Source organism: Diospyros lotus, chromosome 8 (genome assembly GCF_014633365.1).
Source record: "Diospyros lotus cultivar Yz01 chromosome 8, ASM1463336v1, whole genome shotgun sequence".
NCBI lineage: Eukaryota > Viridiplantae > Streptophyta > Magnoliopsida > Ericales > Ebenaceae > Diospyros > Diospyros lotus.
In genome coordinates, this window is record NC_068345.1 from 34,039,242 (window position 1) to 34,061,937 (window position 22,696).

The 22,696-nt window shown below is 35.5% G+C and overlaps 1 protein-coding gene across 4 annotated transcripts; it reads left to right on the top strand.

The window, feature by feature from the left end:
* The first annotated feature begins 3,386 nt into the window (after positions 1-3,386).
* Positions 3,387-5,359, top strand: LOC127807260 (protein RGF1 INDUCIBLE TRANSCRIPTION FACTOR 1). 4 transcript variants are annotated; one of them, XM_052344959.1, is made up of 5 exons: positions 3,387-3,592; positions 3,752-3,915; positions 3,999-4,199; positions 4,375-4,590; positions 4,750-5,359. In XM_052344959.1, exons 2-5 carry the CDS (start codon positions 3,913-3,915, stop codon positions 5,053-5,055), a joined length of 726 nt encoding a protein of 241 aa, XP_052200919.1. In that variant the 5' UTR covers positions 3,387-3,592; positions 3,752-3,912; the 3' UTR covers positions 5,056-5,359. The 4 variants fall into 4 exon arrangements, with proteins under 4 accessions (XP_052200919.1, XP_052200920.1, XP_052200918.1 ...); XM_052344960.1 differs by having other exon boundaries at positions 3,788-3,915; XM_052344958.1 differs by having other exon boundaries at positions 3,827-3,915.
* The last annotated feature ends 17,337 nt before the right edge of the window (positions 5,360-22,696 follow it).

Genomic DNA, 22,696 nt, shown 5'->3' on the forward strand with positions numbered 1-22,696 from the left:
AGTTTCTACAAATATAAATACTTACATATTGTTTTTAAGATTTAGTTTTTATGATGTACCATTTCTCCTTTTTGCTAAGTAAATTTCATTAACAAATATGACAAGAATCAATTTTCTATCTAAAGCAACTTTGGGTGTGTTTGATTGTACACATTTATCATAGAAAATGTGTAATTATTACAATATTTTCTATAAAAGCAATCAAACTCTCTTAATTTTTTTATGGAAAAATGTATATGGTACAAATATTTAAAGTTTCTTTCTATTAAATTCATTTTTCAAGGGCGTGGGTGGTTTCTGTTTTCTAGGCAAATATTAGCTAGAATTAAATTTTAGGTAATGCAATTGAACACACCTTATTGCCTAGAAAACAAAAATCACTCCACCCCTTGGAAAATGAATTCTATGAAAATAAGATTTAATTGCTTGTATTATATATATATTTTTCATAGAAAAATTAAGAATGTTTGATTGCTTTCATAAAAAATATGTATAATAATTATATATTTTTTATAATAAATATATATAATCAAAGACACTCTTAATTTTTTTTTTTTTGCAGTAGAGAATGTGTAGACTAGTTCATCACATTGAAATTGTTTAGCACCATGTTCACTGACAAGGAGTATAGAATATTCTGTCTCAAATCGGATGGTTTTTTGCCACCAACACAACCAAACAAAAAAAAAAAAAAGAAAAAAAAAATGAAAAGGAGTTTTGTGATGTTTCTTCTTCCTTTAACCTCTTGCCTTGAAATTGTTTCTTCCCTGTCACATAGAAGATATTGATATCAAGGAGTCTAGAAAAAGTATGCCTACTTTCTAAGCCACCCCCACCCCCAAAGCTATGAAGATAAGAAAGCTAGGGATTAGAAAAATAAGACTGAGGCTTTGTTAGACTTATGAGTGGAGGAGCAACCTTTTGAACCAGTTAAGTGCTGGAAGAAGAAAGGCATGGAAGGATATGTATTGGGTGGGGCCTTCTACTCCAATTTTTGACAAGACTCATTCTTAAAATAGTTTTTATTAAGAAATAACGATTGAATTGAAAGAACTTCAACAACAAAACAAAAACTTGAATTTATAATAATAATAGATTCTAAATTTTATTTTAGATTTGTATTGAATCATGTGATTTCAATTATTATGCCATTTGGGTGTTTATTATAGTAAAAAAAGGACTTGAAATGAGTGATTTTAAATACAAAATTAAGATTTTGAGATTTAAGATTTATAATTTAGGGGTTTATGTTTCACTGTACATGGCATGGAGAGAGGGAGATAGAGAGAGAGAGGGGCAAAAGGCCATGAAATTAAAGCATCCTTCTTAATTGATTGATGATGAGGAGGACTTTCAATGTAGTGACAAAGAAACCACATAGAGACCTCAAAAGAAGATGATGTGAAGGGGTTTGAAAATTCAAACTTTGAACTTTGTGGAGGAATGCAAAACGTCGATTGGAAGAATGAATGGTGAATGGGTAATAACTCTTCCAGATTTTTGTGATTTTATTTCTTAAGTTGAATGATTTTCTTACTTTGTGATTGATTCACTTACAATTAATTCTCTTGCACCCATAAAGTCTATATTTTAGTTTAGATTTGTATCAAATTGTGCTATTTGAATTGTGGATGGTGCACTTGGCGTCCAAGCAATTCTAGTAAGAAGTATAGTAAAATTAAAATAAATAAATAAAAAGTCTTCAAATGAGAGTTTTTTTAAATACAAAATTAAGCATCCAAAAGTTAGGATTTCAAATTTAGGGATTTATGACTCACTGTTTGTGGCATTAGAAAGAGGAGAAAAAAACAAAACTTGTTGAATAACGATGACTTTCGATACAGTAAAAGAGGAATAAAAAAGAGAACTTAAAAGAGGAGATAAATTGATGACTAGCCAAAAAGGGTTTCAAAATTATAAGTATTGGGTTCAACAAAGTGAATTTAAATCTTAATCAAAAAGACCCAAAAGTTCTATTGGAAGAAGAAATTTACGAAAATAAATTATAGGTATATAAAATCATCATATGATTAAGATCTAAGAACACCAGTTCAAATGACTAAGATCGAGACCCACCTGGGAGTCTTTTTTGATGCCTTCGAGACAATTTCTCGAGAATTTATGAGTCACTCAATATTTGTTATTCGAAATGGTACTATTGTGGGCCACTTAGACCTGAAAGGGTCTCTCCTAACCATGCAAATGACCTGTCCGAGAGATTAAAAAGCTCAAGAGTCATGATCTCCCGACATTATTCACGTGAGACCATAAAGAACAAAGTTAATCTTACCTCCAATATCATTGACAACAAATCTAGAAGAGTCTGAAATGCTCGTAGAGAATTATGGCTCTCCCTTCACCTGTTAGTCTCTTTTCTCTTATAAATATGAGACTTCTCTAATAAAAGTATGCTTAGACTATAATTTTACTTATTTTATGTATTTCGAGCGCAAACTAATTTAAGTATCAAAAAGCTCGCATGAGAGACTCATATTTATAAATCTCTTGAAAACTATACTCAAGATAGTCTCATACTACAAGCAAATTTATTATTAGATATTGTCAACAAATTTAATTATTAGATATTGTCAACAAATTTATTATTGAGAGAGGGAAGATGAATGGGTAACTTCATATTTTAGTAATTTTATTTTTTAAATTTTTCCTTACTTTGCCATTGACTTCCAATTATCACAATTCACTTTCGTTTCTTCCGACACGCCCATAAATTCCATAATTTAGCTTGAATTTTGTATTGAATAACGAACGCAATCTTGAAATGCAAGTCGATCGTGTGATTTTAACAATTATTATTGGAAAAAGAAAAGAAAAATTAGGATTTGAGAAGTGAACGTTGGAATTTGGGAATTTATGTTTCATTCAAACACACACGACAGGAGTGAGTTATCCTCTGCACTGCATTCTTAAATTAAAATCGTAAAATAAAAAGAATATATATTTAAAACAAGTGATATGCCCCCTCGATCTCTTAATTTACTCGACTCGTGTCGTATCAGGTAGATTATAAAAAGATTATCTCTTAAGATAAATGCTTAATGAATGACGAAGATAACAACACGTGTTAGTCATCGGGAACATTGTCACGTGTGACAATGCATCCATCCACCTAATTAAGACGGGCAATAAAATAAAATAGGATGGATCCGTAATATAACGACTATTGGCAGTGGGGTGGCTGCTGGTTTCGTCATTTAGATAGATAACGTGGTAATAATTTATTACCATTACCATCGCCAGCCATTGCCATTGCCATCGCCATCGCGAGATAATTCATGGAAAAGAAAAAAAAAAAGTTAGAATAATGCAACCGCCATAGAGATTGCTTTCTGCTTTCTGCTTAATTTCAAGCCTCCCTTTTTTTTTTTTTTTTTTTTCTTTGTGTGTGTGTGTGTGTGTGTTTGATGGTGTGGCCTTCTTCCTTTCTGCCTCTCGTTCACTGGCACGCATCCTGAGACAGCCCCCGCCGATATTTGTCTCTTTTCTGGACTCTCTTTCTTTCCATATACCTGTGCTATTTACATGTATCAATCTTTGCTTTGGACAGACAACAGATTCATGGGAGTTTGGGAAGGTTGGTTTTTTCATTTGATTCTCGGATATATGTCATTAGTACATATGGCTTCTTCTTCTTCTTCTTCTTCTTCTTTCTGTTTCTCGCATGGCGGCGCTAGCCTGGCAAAGTTCCAACCCTTTTTTGATATTTCTTTTTTTTGTTTCTGTTTTTTTTTAGCTTCCGTTACTATCTTCCCTTTTCCATCCATATCAGATGAGATTCCAATGTGGGTTTGTTCTCATCTGTTCGCAGTTGGCGATTCTGATTAGGGTTTCCTACATTTGACTTTGATTCCCGATTGCAGAGCATCGTATCAGGATTCCGAAACAGGGAAACTCATGGTATTCGTGTTTCTGTTACCATATCTTTTGGTTTTCTTCTTCAGGTTTGATTTTGATTTTGATTTTGGATTTGGTTTCCAAAGGTAAGTCCGATCGTGCGAGTAGGGAACGATGATATGGAGCCGCCATGGCTGATACCATTGTTGAGAGCGAGCTACTTCGCTCCCTGTCCAGTTCATGGCGATCAAAACAAAAGCGAATGCAATATGTTTTGCTTGGATTGCATGGGAAATGCTCTCTGCTCCTACTGTTTGATCCACCACAAAGATCACCACATCCTTCAGGTTCTAATTTGATTTATTAATCAGTCAAAACTTATTTTCAATCTTGCTACTGTTCCGGAAGAACATAGCAGCAGGTCTATGTTTTTTTAACTCCCTTTTTTCACGGGAGATATATTTGTTGCATATGAACAGAGCAGGTTTAGGGTTTCTGAATTTTCGTTCTCATGAGTTGCAGATAAGGCGGTCGTCGTACCATAACGTGGTGAGAGTGAACGAGATTCAGAAGTATATCGACATATCAAGCGTGCAAACTTACATAATCAACAGCGCGAAAATCGTCTTCTTGAACGAGCGGCCGCAGCCGAGGCCCGGCAAGGGAGTCACCAACACCTGCGAGAGCTGTGGCCGGAGCCTCCTCGACTGCTACCGGTTCTGCTCCGTCGGTTGCAAGGTGCATTTCCTTTTTAATTCATTGATATTTCCGGTTCCGATCACTTGCTCCCTTTTCTCCTGTTTATCCCGGCGGCGATGAATTTTGATCAAAATGCATCGCCGATCTTTAATTTCCGGCCGCGGTGATTTCTGATCAAAATGCACCGCCGTTTTGCAGCTTGGAGGCATGAAGCGAGGGGACCCGGAGCTCACGTTCACTCCAAGGCTGAAGCACAATCGGGAGACGTTCCATGGGTTTGAATCAGACGAGTCGTGGAGCCCGACAAAAATCCAGAGGATGCACATTTTTAATCGGTTGATGGACAGGGCTGCGATTTCGCAGGATGGTGGCGACGGGGACAAGTCGTCGTGCTCTACTTCTGGAGACGAGACGATGAGGTGCATCTCGCCGGCGACTTCTCCGCCCTTCAACCACCAGAATTCCCGGCGGAGAAAGGGCATCCCTCATCGTGCACCGTTTTGATCCAACAAGACAATCAATCAGATATAGCTATAACAACAGGTACAAAGGCATAGAAAGTAAAATGTGGGGAGAAAACTTGATTGTGAATATGTCGTTCTAAATGGGGGATTAAAAGAAAAAAATAGTTCTGTTTTATAAGATGTGTTATCATATCAGCTATGGTAATGGAATGTATAATATATATAGATAATGTGTAGTCAGAAATAAGGAGGTTGCATTGGTAATGGGGGATTTACATGTACAGAGAATATATGCATGTTTGGTGCATATATATATATATATAATAGTTCTTGTTAATTTGTAATTTTATTTGCAATGCATGGTGAGTCATGCCAAGTGACTGTGGATTTTAGGTTATGATGAAGGGGGTGTTCTTTAGGAAAACTTTTGAGTTATTAGGTACAGTAGTGTGTGGTCTTTCTTTCAGGATATATGGTAAATATTTTGTTAGAAGTTACTTGAGATAATGTCATCAATGCTCCTATTTCTAAATTTGTAGATCACAAGACAAGCAACCATTGCTGAGCATCGTAGTTGAACATCATGTAAGACTTCAGGTGTTGGTAAAAGTAGCTAGGTATTGTCCATGGAGCTACTATTTGGGTGGTGAAAGAATTTTTTTTTTCTTTTCTGTCATGGTAGGATCATGAGTTAGTCCCACTAGTTTGCTGAGCGAACAGCTTAGTGCACTGACTCAATCGATTATTAAAGGACCATAGATGAGATTAAGCAGACTCTTTGTTAGGTTATATGTAAACATTATTAGTGTTTTTCGCACCTTAAAATCAATTAATAACGATGGGATTTAAAACTCACAAAATTAGAAACAACGGGAAAGATATAAGAATGAGCTAGTGGTATGGGGATTTTCAGGGGATGGGGAGATAGCTACGTGACGAAACAGTTGAGAATGAAGAAGGAAGGAAGTTGACGAGATTTGTGGGGTGGGGTTGGGGTTGCGTGGGGAAGGGATTTGAGTGGAGGCGGCGGGGGTTCACGTCAACGAAAAGGTTTATTTGTGCAAGGGAAGGTGGGCACGCAACTCCATCTTCAGCTCCATCCATCCTTGGAGGACAACGACGCGCCCTGGCCCTTGGCCCCTGGGCATTGGCTCTCCTATCCTTTACCCCTATTATTATTATTATTCACACACACACACACACACACAAGTAGTACCAACAACTAGAAGAAAGAGTGGATGATTTCTGCGTCTCTTTCATTGGTTTCTACATCAACCAACACGTAGCACTAGTCTAGTAGCACTTGACGATGCGAGAGAAGTAGAGACTCATCACGCATCTCAAAGCCTTCCCATCTCCACGCGCAATCACGGTAGCTCCCCCATCCCCTTCCGCTATCATCCTCCCTAATTTTTTCCGCCAAAAAAGCCCAATTATCAAAAATAAAAGGCGGCCTTCCTTCCTACCAAACTCTTGTGTGTATGTTGTAGAATGACCCTCGGTTGGGTTGGATATGGTTTATTTATCCTTTGCATCCCATGTACACTCGTCAATCTGTCCAAGTGAATCGGGACGCCAAATGCACATATATATGTAATGTGATTGCTATGTGATGTGACAGGAGGGTGCCAAAATTGTCAATTGCAGCATTGCATACTCAGCCGATCAGACCCATATTCCAGAAGGAACTGGCTGCTATCTTGGACCTACAGCTGCCACATAAATACCTCTGAATCATAAATTATTATTTAGATATCTAATTTTGGCAAATGGTGTGGTCATGAATGATGGTTGGTTGACACACGTGGTACGTTTTCAAGGAATTGTTTGTTTTTTTCCTTTAGAAAAGAAGCAGATGGTAACACTAAAAACTATAGAATGCTTGGGAATGCGAGCATGTTGGGCCAGCAGCGGCCCTGCATTTATTACTCCAATGCGAGAGTGGGGACAATGGCTACCGTTTTCGCATTCATCTGTATCTCTCTATCTCTATCTGTGGGTCTACAATGCCGCCGCTCGCTGTTCTTTCCGGTCTCTGATTATATTCACTGCCCCCGAGCAATACCTGTTCCCTAATATACATATTATATTCCTTTTATATACATGAACATATTGCTGAGCATGTGGAACCAGAGACTTCAACTTAACTGTCTAACTTCTTAAATTGTTAAGCTTCAACGGCTCATATTAAAACACTTGTATGGAGGAGATTATTTGAGCTGAAGTTAGGTGTTTGTTAATTGGTCTACCTTAATCTAGTCTTGGTATAAAAGTGCTAATTGTAAATATGTTCATTACTAAGATCTTTCAATAAATATTCTGAGTCTTCTTCTTCATAAATTCTTTATTTCTCCAATTCTCCACATTGTAATCAGAACCAAACTGCTGAGAATTGAAATCGTGTCGTTTAATCCTAGCATCCCGTCTGATTCTACTTCTGAAGAGGTTGATTTCTCCCCTCTAGCAAAGGTATTGAATTTTCGTCCGATGAAACTAGAATCCGACAATTATATCTTATGGAAAGCACAAATATTTGCTACAATAAGAGCAAATATTGAATGATGAGTATCAAGTGGATGAAATTCGATCAATTGCTTCTTGGTTAGTTATTTTCCACAATGACTAAAGATGTTTTGACTCAAGTTATTCATTGTGAATCTTCAATGGATGTATGGAATATTTTGATTGGGCTCTATTCTCAACAAACAACTGCCAAGTCTTTTCAACTCAGACAGCAGTAAAGAAATTTAAAGAAATGTCTATGTCAATCACTGATTACATATTAGAGGTCAAGACTATTCAACATGCTTTGGCAACAATAGTTCAGACAAAGAACTGTCGTTAGTCATCACTGGTGGACTTGATTCTTTCTGAGTATGATTACTTATCAAATGGAAGATATGGATCTTCAACGAGTTCGTATTTACTCTGAATGCATGAAAAAAAAGGTTAAGTCAACAGAATTCATCTAAATCTCTCTTGGGAATAATTTTTCTGTAAATAAATCTTGCAAACAGTTACTGCTCGACTTGAACTAGAGGAAGTAGCTAAGAAAAGAGGAGGTGGAGATGGAGGAAGATTACTATCAGCTGTGTGGGAAAGCTAGACATTCTGCCGGTAAATGTTACTATAGGTTTGATAAATCTTTTCAAAGACTTGTCTACAATTTAGGAAAAAAAATTCTTTGCATGATTAGGACATACAGAGAGCCTACTATATCAACTCATGAGGGACTAATTCTGTTCCTTCAATTTTTAAGGCAAACATTTCTACCAAGTATTGTTCACCTCTTGATGCCGCTCCTGAAACAGTTATAGATCCAACCTGGTATGTTGATAGTGGGGCTACACATCATATCACCTCTAGTTTTAAATAATCTCACAGTTCATTCAGATTAGAGGGAATGACAAAATAGCAGTTGGCGCTGGTAAGAAACTTTTGTTTTCTCATGTATGAAATAGTGTCATTCCTACTCATTCTCAAACTTCTTTTCCTCTTCTTTTAAGAAAAGTTTCTATGTTCCTGAAATTACCAAAAATCTACTTAGCAGATTGCTTCGCTAAATAAGATAATCACACAATAGTAAAGTTCTCTGACACTTGTGCTATGCCAAGGTCAACTTAAGAATGGTCTTTATCAACTTCAATCTTCTCCTCCGCCTACTCAACTTGCAACTGCAAATTTAAGGCCACATACAGAGCTCAAGCACTCAGTTTTTCCTTTCCAATAAAACGTCAAGGACCTTTCCTCCTTATTCATCTGTATTACGATCTCATTGTGCTAATGTTGTATCCACTGCTAATTCCTGTGATCTTTAGCATGCTAAACTAGGGCATTCTTCCCCTCTTGTAATGAATAAAATGAAGTTACCTTGTTCGGTTTCTTCATTTCAATTTTGTGATGCCTGAAAACGTGGCAAGTGTCATCAGTTGCCTTTTTTTAGACGTCCAGTTATTGCAAAGGCACCTCTTGACCTCATTTGCTCTGATATTGGGGTCCTACACCTACTTCTTCTATTAAAGGCTTTAGATACTATATTATCTTTGTACATGCTTACACCATATATGCTTGGCTTTACTCACTTAAACTTAAATCTCAAGCCTTTTATACCTTTCTTACCTTTACAATCTTTGTTGAGCTTCAATATAATTCTAAGACTGAGTTTTCATGCAGATAATGGTGGTGAGTATAAAACCTTTCTTCCATTTTCAGTGAACAAGGTATCAACCCACATTTTACTATCCCTATACCCATGAATAAAATGGTGTTTCCAAAAGGAAACACAAGCATGTTGTTGAAATGGGATTAACTACTCTTGCCTATGCTCAAATGCCTCTAACCTTTTGGGTTGAAGTGTTTCATACTGTTGTATCTCATTAATAGGTTGTCGTTTTCAGTTCTTAACTTTTCTTCTCCTTATGGAAAGCTCTATCTTAAGCTTCCTAACTATACCATTCTTAAAGTATTCGGTTGTTCTTGTTTTTCCTACTTCAACCTTTTAGTTCAACCAAGTTTACTTACCATTCTACCAAATGTGGATTTGTAGGTTATAACCAAGCACATCATAGTTATAAGTGTCTTCATCTTTCAGGTAGAATTTATGTTCATAGGTTACAACCAAGCACATCCTGGTTATAAGTGTCTTCATCTTTCAGGTAGAATTTATATTTCCAGACATATAATCTTTAATAAATAAAAGTTTCCCTTCAAACATATTTTTCATTCTTCTTCTTCATGTATTTCTTCATATGTTTCCTCAAGTTTACCTAGTTCAATTTTGGACTCTCAATCTCACTTGTTTCATTCTCCATCTAGTTTAATTTCTTTTTCTATTTCACTAGTTTTTTCTTCTCCTTTATCTTCTTTCTCTAAGAAATTGTCACAATTTAGGCTAGTTATATTTTATTTTTATTTCTATAAAATTGTATTAGTTAGTTATTTACAGATTAATGATAGTTGTGCAATGTTTAGGAGTAGTTTCTCTAGTGGAGGAAGTGGAAACTGCTTTGTTAAAGTAGTGGAATAACCTCTATATAAGGTTGTACCACTCTTATACATTTTTTAGGTTCTGATTAATTGAAAGTTAATTTTCTCTCTCTGAAATTCTCTCTGTCTCTCTCAGGTCTCTCTATTTCTCTTTACTCTCTGTCCAAATTCTCCTTTCTCTCTTTAAGTTCTCAATTCTCTCTCTTAATCAATCTGATTCTTCCCTATTTTTCCTCTTTATTTCTCCATCTCTTTTAATCTATCATCAAAGGAATTACATTAGGCTTGGGTTCCTGAAAAATTGGTATCAGAGCAATCCAGTTCTTGGTTGGATCTAGGTGTTTCCAATCAGATTTTGAAGGCAAGAAGTACAAGGTAGTTTCTGAAAGAGATTTCAGAGGCAGGTACCGATTATTGGAAGCAATTCCAATTGCTATTCAGGGTGAAGTTGGAAGAAATTGGCTGAGAAAATGGTAGAAGGAACTTGCACAAAGCAGATAAAAACAATGTTGGAGGCTATGGAGATGGGTTTGCGACAGACTCAAGAAGAGTTAGGTTGCTGTTAAGAGGGGAACACAACCACCAATGTTGCCACTAGAAAGGCTATGCAATCATTGGAGAACGAAGTAGCTAACTTGGGCACCGAATTGATGGGCTATTGAAGATGTTTTCCAAGATGCCTCAAGCTAGCTTATTGGAAGATTTCCTTCCAAGAGTTGTGTCAGAATTGATCTTGACACAAGCAAGCATCCTCCCTCATGCTTCCACGTCACAGGAAGATGAAGAACAACCAGTAATAAACCAGGCCATCTAGATAAAGGGACCACACCCAAATCACCAACACACACCCCTACCTAGGCTGGAAATTCCCATGTTTGAGTGTGTTGAACCCAAGTGGTGGGTTAGGATGTGTGAGAGGTTTTTCCAATATTATCAAGTGGCTAAAAGCCAGAAGATAAACCTTGCAACAACCTATTTCAATGACATAGCTAATGCATGGTTCCAAGGGTGGAACAAAGTGTGAGATGAGACAAATGGGGCAGATTTTGTGGAGGACTTTTGTATAAGGTTTGGTGAGAAACCTTGACAGACACAATTGAGAAGTTCAATAAATTTAAGCAAGAATGGTCAGTGATAGACTACCAAGTCTGTTTTGAAGAATTAATGTCTTTAATGATGAATGTACATCTTGCTCTGATTGAAGATTATTTTGTTTCTAGTTTCATCAACAGACTTAATGATGAGTTGAGAGTAGTGGTTAAGATGATGCAGCTTACATTGTCAAGTAGGCTGCTAAGAAGGCAAGATTACAAGAAATGACCTTGGAAACAATCTTTAAAAGGCACCACATCCTAACAAGAATTCAACCTTCAACAGGTTAGTAGTTGGACATAAATCTGGCGACTGCAACATCAAGATGGAATCCTAGGGTTAATACTTCAGCAAAATCTCTAGCCATGAACTAGAGGAGGCAATTAGGGTTGTGCTACAAGTGTGGAGAGAAATTTAGTCCAAGCTACCAATGCAAAAGGAAATTGATGTTTATGGAAGGATTGGAGGAAGGAGAAGGAGGCAAAGATAATGTAGGGGTGGGATGAAGGACTAGCCGCTAAGATTTCTTGAGGAGAATAAATCTTAAAAGAGAAGAGAATGTCACGATTTAGGCTAGTTATATTTTATTTTTATTTATGTAAAATTGTATTAGTTAGTTATTTACAAATTAGTGACAATTGTATATTGTTTAGGAGCACTTACTCTAGTGGAGGAAGTGAAAACTACTTTGGTAAAGTAGTGGAATAGCCATTATATAAGATTGTATCACTCTTGTACGTTTTTTAAGTTATAATTAATTAAAAGTTAATTCTCTCTATCTGAAATTCTCTCTTTGTCTCACTTAGATCTCTTCATTTCTCCTTACACCCTCTCTAAATTCTCATTTCTCTCTCTCAATTCTCAATTCTTCTTCTTAATCAATTTGATTCTTCCCCGTTTTTCCTTTCTATTTCTCCATTTCTTTCAATTCTCTCATCAAAGGAATTATAGTCAAGCTTGGGTTCCTGACAAAAATATCTTTATTTTATTTTTTTTCTTTTCATGAATCTCTATGACTTTATAGTCGAATTGTCATGTCTATTAAGTCCTTATATATTGACAGTTTTTTACTACCTCATCTTTAGTTCACACCATCCTATCATTAGATTTAATGTTACCCATATTAGAAGTTCTCCCTCTTCTTCCCTAGTCCTATGGGTTTCCCTCCTTGACCATCATTGAATTTTTTTGGCAACCTTTCTATCTAATCAATCTTGCTTGTGTCTTTTATAACACAACCCTTCTAAGGTTTTAGTTTCTCCCAACAATGTCAACTTTTATTCCAAATAGACAAACAACGTTTGCGATTTTCTTTTAGCAAGAAAAATTATCTAGTTCTCCTTTCAACTAGGTAAATTTTTATAAATTTGCTCTAATACAAATTGTAAAATATAAGGCTCAGGATTACATCATCATAATTGAAAATGTAAGCTAGATACAAAATAATGTACAATTATAAAAATGCCATGCTAGTCACGTACCTTCTTCTTACCCTTATTATGAATGACTTATTGGTCACCTAACACATTTCAATATATTGTATTACATGTTGAATCATTTAATGAGAGGTCAAAAATATTTTGTGTGATGCATAAGTATGATGTGACTCGACCTAATCATATAGGTTCAATATCTAATACATTAATCCTGAGTCAAGATGCAGTTACAACGGGTATCCCATTAATTTTCATTTTGTGAATAATGAAAACAACCCTCTAGACTAGCTACCCAATCTTATCATGGTCGTACAATGACATACTTGTAATTAAGCCAAATAGTCACATCCTCAATGCATATAACATACATTTTGATGCATTATAGTCGACAATAAATACAATCATCAATGCATATGAAATAAATTGAGTTTTGGAGGAAAAGTACTCATTTTGATTTATTAATCAATTATTAAAGTCTATTTCCTTGATTTGTGCATCAATCTCGAGTGATGTGCCTAAAGTACTTCTCGAACCTCAAACTCACCCGATACATGCCTTTCTAATCTAAAATAATTTTCTATATTTTTCAAAAAAAATTCTCTATTTTTTTCTTATTTCTTTTTTATTTTTTTTCTCCATCTCAGTGTGGGGTACAATGCTAGCATCAAATATTGTGTGGGGTACAATGCTAGCATCATGTGTTTTTTTTTTCTTGACACGCGGTTCTATGCACCTGACACTTTGCATTTTTGTCGTCATTTTTTGTTTTCAAGAACTACATAATTTTTATTCTTTATGTTTTTTCTCTTATTTCTTCTCATTTTCTCTTCTCATTCTCTTCCTCCTTTCTTTTTCTTCCCTTCTTTTCTCTGATAGCAAAAACTCAATTTGCTTTGCCAGCAGCTTGGTTCGACTCCTATGACTCGCAATCATTTTCTAACAAGCTTGAAACTTTTTCAAACATTGTTTGAAATCACTCCAAATTCTCCCAATCTCAAGAACAAAACCCCATCTCTTGACCCTTGAGTCCTCTCAGAGTGGCCTCAATTTCGTGTTTCTTCCATACCAAACCCTTGCCCTATTTATAGGCAACAACCGACTAATCCACCGTTTAAATCCATCACATTCGAGCGAAGAAAAATAGGTTTTGGAATGTGAGAAGTGGATATTTTAAATGCATTTAGAGGTGTGTAATTTTCTGAAAAAAATATGGGTTTAAAGGCCCAAGAGAAAAAAAAATAAAATAAAAATAAAAAATAAAAAAAGTGAAGTGGCAGCAGCAAGCAGGCTGCAGCCGGCGCGTGGGCAAGGCCATAGGGCGGGCCCGCACGCGGCATGCACGGCTAGCGCACTGGGGGGGCCCGGGCGCGCTAGTGGGCCCCGCCTCCCAATTTTTTAAAAAAATTATATTTTGGGGGGATTTTAGGCCATTTCTTAATTGATTTTGGGCCCCAAAAGAATTTTCAAAATAAAAGGATTTTTCGGGCATTTTTAGAGAATAATGCCGAAATTTTGAAAAATTGAAAATGATGAGTTTCTCCTCCAAAAATGGTGATCAATCAATGGATTGGTTGAAATGGTGATTTTATGAAGCCGGTAAAATTCTTGGATGGAAAAAAAATTAAGATAAATGAGAAAATGGTAATTGGGCAGCTTAAAGTGGTTTCTTTCCAACCAAATGCGGTGTGGTTGAAGCCCAATTCTGCTAGTGAATCTTGGGGTTGAGGGAAGGGAAAGATGAGCCTAATTCCCACCTAGGGCGTTTCGTTTTAAAACATAGTCCACCCTTCACCAAAGGCCGGGTATGTGGACAATTCGGGTAATTGTTCACGAGTAACACCCGTAAGTGGGAGCGGGGCGTTACAGGATTAATCTAACAAACATCAAAAAATCTAAACTTTGTTCATTCATTGGATAAAGTAGTACAAGTTAATACTATAAGGAACAAAAAAAGAAGTAAATTCCCTAATTAGAAGTGGATTTATCGCTTTTGAATTGAGTTGAAACATCCACTATCTTTTACTCTATCCCTTCAATTATCCTTACTTGGTTTGACTCGTACTCTATCTCGACAGTGAGCTCTTCTAAGGATCAAATGGTAGAGAGGTCAAGCTCCAAAAATACTCGAGCCACTTAATTTTAATGGGATTGAAACCCTTATTTTCATACTGATTAGTGGTTAATTTTATAAATATTTTGTTATAATTATACCCTTCTTTTGATCTTAAAAATAGTTTAAATTAGATATTAATATATATTTTATGGTTATATGCAAGTTTAAATTGAAAAATGAATGAAATGAAATTTTAAAGTAAAATTTAATAATAATAATAATAATAATATATAAAATTATATATAATACATATACATCATTATATGCATGCATGTAATATATATATAATATAATATAATATATATATATATATATGTGCCATGTGTAATACATATATATAATATATAATTTATTAATAACATTAAATTATTTTTTTTTATTTTTTTATTTTTTTTTAGCCATGGAGAATTCAAGCCCATGAAGATTTAAAGTCCATGAAGAATTCAAATCCATGAAAAAATCAAACCCATGAAGAATTTAAAGTCCATGAAGAATTCAAATCCATGAAGAAATCAAGCCCATGAAAAATTAAAGTCTATGAAGAATTCAAACCCATGAAGAATTAAGGCCCAATTTGGGCAACCCATGGAAGATATTATTTGGAGAAGGCCCAAGGATTATTTTTAATCCTAATGAAGATTAAAAACCAATTTATAGAAATCTATTTTTATTTTTTATGTGAGAGCTTTATTAGGTGTGTTTTTTAGCTAAAATCCATTTAACTATTAGGTGGATATTATAGCTAAAATCCATTTAACTTTATGAATGCTTTATTAGGTATGTATTTTAGCTAAAATCCATTTAATATTAGGTGTGTATTATAGCTAAAATCCATTTAACTTTAAGTGTGTGAGTGCCCATTAGATATAATTATGTCTAGTTGAATAATTGAAATTGTGTGGTTTGTATTGCATCTTGTGGCCTATAAATAGATCACTTGATTGCATTTGTAAGTGTGATTATTATTCTTAAATCAAAGTTTAGTTGTTTCCTTATAATTCTCTCTTTGAGAATTGTTCTTGTTCTTTCCTCTTTTCTTTAGTATTCTCTCTTGTGATCTTACTTTATTCCTTTCTTCTTTTAAATTCTTATGTCATTTATTATTACTTTATTATTCACCGCCTAAATGGCCGGTTAATTTGTGCCTTTAAATTTCTGCAAATTTAATTCTTGTCATTTAATTATTCACCGCCTAAATGGACGGTTAGTTTATGCCTTTAAAATTTCTTATCATTTAAATTCTGTTATTTAAATTACGTCGTTTAAATTCATGTCAATTAACTTTTAAATGGAAATGAGTAGCTAAATCTAATCTTGGGTTAAGGCAAGGACAGTGTCCAACGCCAATGATTCCCAAAGAAAGCTGCGCTTTAAATAAGTAACATTAATTTAAATTTCAGTATGAGTGTATCTTAATTATTGAGAAATCACTAGGTTTGGATTGGAGCGTAAGCCTAACTTAGAGCTTTCATGCCATGTATGAGAGTTACTAGAACTGAAAACGCTATCATACCCAAACCCGGATGATTAATTTAGTTGTTTTGTGTATTAATTGTAATTGGATTTATGGTGGTTGCTTAAATTAGAATCCCGCATATCATGTATGGGGATTGCTTAACCTAAAACTATCATCATCTCTAATTGCATTTAATAACAAACCCTCATATCTGAAATTAAATTAATGTTGCTAATCTTTTATGCTAAAATTTGGGAATCAACGGGTTGGCACTGAAATTGTCTTAACTCAAGTACTATCCAATTTTATATTCTCACTTAAAGTATTTATTTCAATTACTGCCTTAATTTATTTCCTAGTATCTGTTGTTTAAAAAAACCATAAAAAACCTTGTTGCCAATTTATCCAAATGCGTGTGTGCTTGTGTGACATTCTCTTTTTTTTGCCATAAATAAATCTCTCAGTGGACGACCTGGACTCATTCAGAAAATATAAATTTAAATTTGGACTACAACTGCACTCGTACACTGACGAGTATAAACCTCTCACCTAAATAAAGAAAAAATATAAAATTTTTATTGTGTTTTGTTTTGTGTTTTAATTGCAGGGTGGGAGTGCAGTCACATACTCTTGCAATTTGTTTTAGGGGTAATCCTCTATCACTAGAAGAAATACGGGTCCACCAACTAGGTTTTAAGATCCTTGATTCTTTATTAGAAAAGCTACTCAATTCCTTCAACCTTTAACCTAGCAACCTAGACCCAAGCAAGACCAAGGTCTACCTCTAGCAAGGTGGCATGCTTCTTTAGGCACTCTATCTTGACCTATAAATGGGAGACGTTATCTGCCTTAACCTTGGCGATTTTATTGTGGCAACTCAACTGGATGTTTAAGTTGAGTAGCCACTTTGAGTTATTAGCCAAATAATGCTATAATTTTTAAAGGATGGTGATCCCCTACAATAGAAAACTTAGTGCATCAATAATCAAGCCTTTGTTAATGTTGTGTGCCTTGGTGCTAGATTTTGATGACATCTAGCGGGCTTGTTTTAATGCATTAATTTTATTTTTATATAAATTAATACAGGGCAAGGTTTTATCCATTCATATTTTGTTTTAATGCATTAATTTTATTTTTATATAAATTAATACAGGGCAAGGTTTTATCCATTCATATTTTCTCAAATCAATTATATGAATAAGTCACTAGATTTTCTATATGAGAATCTCATTCTAAAGATGTTGAGACTATGTGACATGATTATTTGATAACAGAACTTTTTAAACTATTCCTAGTCATTAGATTCTTTGGATGGTGACTCCAATTAATCGAGTATGGACTAACATAGGGGTTACTACCTCGTTCAATATGGGGATACTACTTGGAAGATGGTGTATCACGTATCATATGACATGAGATGTCGTTAGTAGACCTGTGGGTGGTTGTTGGGGAACAATAAGTCAAATGTGATGCCAATGACTAATCACATGGCCTAATGGATAATGGTCATGTCATCATGTTACGATAGTATGTTGATCCTTAGACTTGAACAGGCACAATTATTTTGTGTATTGGTGTGCGGGATTTGCTAATGAGCCGAACCATCCAATTGAGAGGTGGGAACGTTCATCTATGTGGTTCCTTATTACTAGTATATGGAGACAGGTGTTGGGAATATGGTATGTAGCCCTCATCGGTATTTGATGGGGTGAACTTCTTATGTGATCTACTATTGATGTGACGGGACAGTCCATGATCAGGGCAGATTGAAAGTCTGAAAAGATGTTTCTTGAGGTGTCATCTGGTCACATTAATAAGGTTTGACATATAGTTTGTGAGTTTATCACTTTATTGCTCCCACTCAGTCGGGACGTTAAGTGATGGAAGGATTATAGCGCATGGTAATCGTCAACTATAATACGTTCATTTGAAATGAGATTTCAATGCCACCTATACTATCTTAAATCGCTGATAGACGTTATTCAAGAACTCTTGGAACATCGTTGAGATTTGGAGAAGTTCCGATGATGGATCAAGGGGTTGACAGATACCGAAAAGGGTTTCGATGTTATCTAATTACTATCGGGTACTGTTACGGGTATTTCCCACTTTACACTATGTGGGTTAGACTTAAGTCAATAGGCCGGCCCAGCCGCTTAAGATTCAGGAGACCTCGAGCTAAGCCCATCAAAACGAGCTCACACACTACTGGCGCCCATGCTCATACGGTAGAACCAAGTGAGCTCCCGGTAACGCCTCTAACTTATCAACGTACTCGAGTGAGCTCCCAGCTACGTTTTGAACAAGCTTCCAGCGATTTTTGCAGTTCGTTTGCGCAGCCGATCAGCTTGCGTAATAGAAAGGGCATACGCCATGGATATCATTTGGCCAGGGGCACCCCAGCTGGACTATTTAGGCCCATTTGGCCGGCCCGCGCCGGTCCCATCTTGGCCCCTCTTTTACAACATCATTACAGTCGCGTCTGGGTTTCCACGCGTTCACCTCAGATCTCATCCCCATTAATGATGGATCTCATCTGGGTTTCCACGCTTTCACCTCAGATCTCATCCCCATTAATGACGGATCTCATCCACATTAATGAGGGTCTCGTCGACACCTTGCTGTTGCATGGTCGTCCCCCCCGACGTCGGCTATTCCATCCCATCATCTATATACGTATAGGAGAGGCAGGGAGGCATGTCCTGGGATATATATCAGTCAGCTCTTTTGAGAGCCAGGGTATGTTTTTCTTTGATCCACGAACAAATACCTTGCACACTTACTTGCTCGCTCACTGATTTTGGCATCGGAGTACTTTATAGGGAAGGGCCGGCGGGTCAAGGCGTTGAACCAAGCATCATGTTTTCCCTCTCTCGAATCCACCGCACCAGAACGGACCAACGAATCACTGTTGACCAATTCCGAACGTCGACAGGTAGTGAACCTAGAAAGTCACACACCATATAGTGTTACGTTTGGTATCGATATCGTGTGTCCAAAATGTCTCTAGGAATGATTCATCAAATGTTGACCATTGGCCTCCTACCAACAGTACATAGTTGAGATGCATAGTACATAGTAATAGTGCATAGTGCACAATGTGAAATCAATTATTGATTGTACAGTAAGAGGCGGTAGCTGAAATTGCACAATGTATAGTGCATAGTGAAATTGCATAGTAATCTTGAATTATTGAAACAATAATTAAAGGAGGCTAGCTACGCAAATTTCAATTGAAATTCATTTGGGAAAAGGGAAGGAAGAAAAAGAAAGAGGGAGGTTTATTTAATGGGCCTCTAGTTCTCTTTCTCTCTGTTTTTCTCATGCAGTTCTTCTTCTTCTTTCTTCTTCCTCTGAATAATCATAGAAATTATACGTGTAATTGTTACGCATATAGTTTTGAGACACAGGCACTGGTGATACGTAGATCCTTTGTGTCTAGCATAGGAAGAGGTAACCAGAATAATATTCTATTGCATACTAGGTTTGAACCGACTAGGACCACCACATCTTGAGGTGGAATCTGTCTCAATACATAAATCGATTTTGTATTTCATCATTTCATCAAGCAATAGGTATGCATTTATTTATGTATTCAATTGTTAAATATGCGTGTTGTTTAAATACCCAATTTATGTATGGCGTGTATGTTATATTTCGTTACGTATATCAGATACACGGTAAAAATTTAATTTTTGCATATACTGTTGTACTAGTGATTCCCTTTAGTAATAAATACATTTAATGTATCTTTGTATATATCTATAAATGAGAAGTTTATTTTCATTCATAAACTCTCCAGTTTAATATATGAATGAGTCCCTGAATCTCCTATATGAGAGTCTTATTTTTAAAGTGTTAAAACTATGTGACGAGATTCTCTGGTGATAAGATTTCTTAAATGATTATTGGTCCTTAGATTAATCAAATAGGGACTCATAGTCAGGTATGAACTGACATAGAGTTTACTACCTTGATCACTATGAGTTAATAGTGGTTAAGGGTTGTGAATCACATACCATATAGTGTGATAATATCTCTTGTAAACTCATGGGTGATTGTTGGAGAACAACGCATTGAAAGTGACATTGATAACTGACCACATGCAATTATCGATCATGGTCATGTCGTCTAGTTGCAACAATGTAGGTAATCCTTAGAGTTGAACTGACACGGTTGTCTTTTTATTGGTGTGTGGGATTTGCTAATGTGCCAAACCATTCAATTGTGAGATGGGGACATTCATTTGTGTGGTTCTATATTGCTGGTATATGAAGACAGGTGTTTAGGGATATGATATATCACCCTCATCGTTATGAATGAGGTGAACGTCTTATGTAATCTACTATTATTGTGACAGAATAGTCTCTGGTTAGGGCAGATTAATTATTAAAGAAAGGTGTTTCCTGATATGTCATCTAATCATGCTAATAAAATCTTGAAGGGAATCACTAGTACGACAGTACAAGCAAAAATAAATTTTTTACCATGTATCATATACACACAACGGAATATAATATACACGACATACATAGTTTGGATATTTAAGTAACATACATATTCAACAATTGAATACATAAATAAATACATATTTGCTGTCTGATGTAAGGTTGGGGTACATAAACAATTTTTATACTGAGACCATGTCCACCTCATGTCGTGGTAGTCCTAGTCTATCCACACCTAGTATGTAGTAAGGTACCATTCCGATCACCTCTTCCTGTACTAAACGCATAGAATCTACGTATCATCAATGAATGTGTTTCAAAATTATATGTGTAACAATTACACGTATAATTTCTATGATATTTTCAGAGAAGTATGAAAAAAGAAGAAGAAGAAAACAACATGTGTGTGAGTGAGGGAGAAAGAGGGGGACAGAGGGCTCTGACCCTTTTATTAAAAGAATTCCCCTCCATTTTTCCTTTTCTTTTTCTTTCAAATTGAATTCTCCTCACAAATTCGTCGCGTCCAAATACTATACAATCAATAATTAATTTTACTATGCACTGTGCATTATTTTCAATTCGTCGCCTCATACTATGCAATCAATAATTGATTTCACACTATGCATTATTGATAGGAGGGGCCAATGGTCAATTTTTAATCAATTATTTTTAAAGACATATTGGGCAAACGATATCGATATCAAACACAACACTATATGGTTTGTGACTTTTTAGATTCATTACACAATAGCAATTAGATAATATTGAAACCCTTCTCGGTATTAGTCGACCTCTTGACCCATTACTGGAACTTCTCTAAATCCCAATGATGTTTTGAGAGTTTCTGAATAACGTCTAATAGCGATTCAAGACAATATAACTGGCAGTAAAGTCTCATTTCAAATGAATCTATTACCAGAGTGGGCCCTAGCCCATGACTACCAGGGTTACAGCCCGGAGCCCACGGCTAAGGGGGGCACAAAGTGGTTTTTTTTAGAGTAGTGCTACATTCCCTACCTTTTAATTTTTTAATATTTCCCCTTCCTCCACTCACTCTCTCTCAAACTATCTCCCTCTCACGAGACCCCCCTCTTTCTCAGCCTATTATTTCCCCTTCTCTCTCCCTCTCTCTCTTTCTCACATTACTCTCTTCCTCTTGCCTATTTTTTTCCCCCCCATTATTTTTCTCACGAACACATCTCATTAATTAAACACATCTAATTAATTTTTCATTAATTAAACAAATCTAATTAACTCTCATCTCTTTATCTTATTAATTAAACACATTAAATTAATTAAATATTTAAATTATAAAATTAAATAATAATATATTTATAATACTTGTTCTCTATTAGTGATATTAAATTTTTGTAACTTAATAAATTAAATTATTTGATCAATTTTCATTTGATACTATATTTTACTCTATTATTTTAGAACAAAAAAATTACATATTTGAAAAAAAGTTTTAATGAGACCCCAAAATATTCTTCTTTATCTTTTGTAAATTCTTATAATTTTTAATAAAATTAATTAGTTGATAATTTTTATTTTTTTATTTAATTTATATAAAGGGGCATACTTGAGATAAAATTTTTCCTGGACCTTAGAAAACCCAGGACCAGCTCTGTCTATTACAGTTGACAATTATCATGTGTTATAATCATTCCATCACCTAACGTCTCAACTGAATGAGAGTCATGGAGTGACAAACTCACAAACTCAGTAAGTATGTGTCAGACCTCATTAATGTGACCAAATGACACATCAAAAAACATATTTCCTGACATTCAATCTGTCTTGGCTAGGAACTATCTCGTCACATCAATAATAAATCACATAGGATGTTCACCCTATCAAATACCGATAAGGACGGCGGATCATATTTTCAACACCCGTCTCCATATATCAGCAATACAGAACCACATAGATGAAGGTTCTCACCTCCCAATTAGATGGTTCGACTAATTAGTAAGTCTCACACACTAATACACAAAACAACCATATCGATTCAAATCTGAGGATCAACACACTATCGCAACATGATGACACAACTATTATCCACCATGCCATGTGGTTAGTCATTGGCGTCACATTCGACTGACACATAATTACTGAGTTTATAAGTTTATCATTTCATGACTCTCGTT

Coding starts and splice junctions, on each gene's coding strand:
- LOC127807260 (XM_052344959.1), top strand. Junction 4,200..4,374: donor AAGATCACCACATCCTTCAG/GTTCTAATTTGA, acceptor CATGAGTTGCAG/ATAAGGCGGTCGTCGTACCA. Junction 4,591..4,749: donor TCTGCTCCGTCGGTTGCAAG/GTGCATTTCCTT, acceptor GCCGTTTTGCAG/CTTGGAGGCATGAAGCGAGG.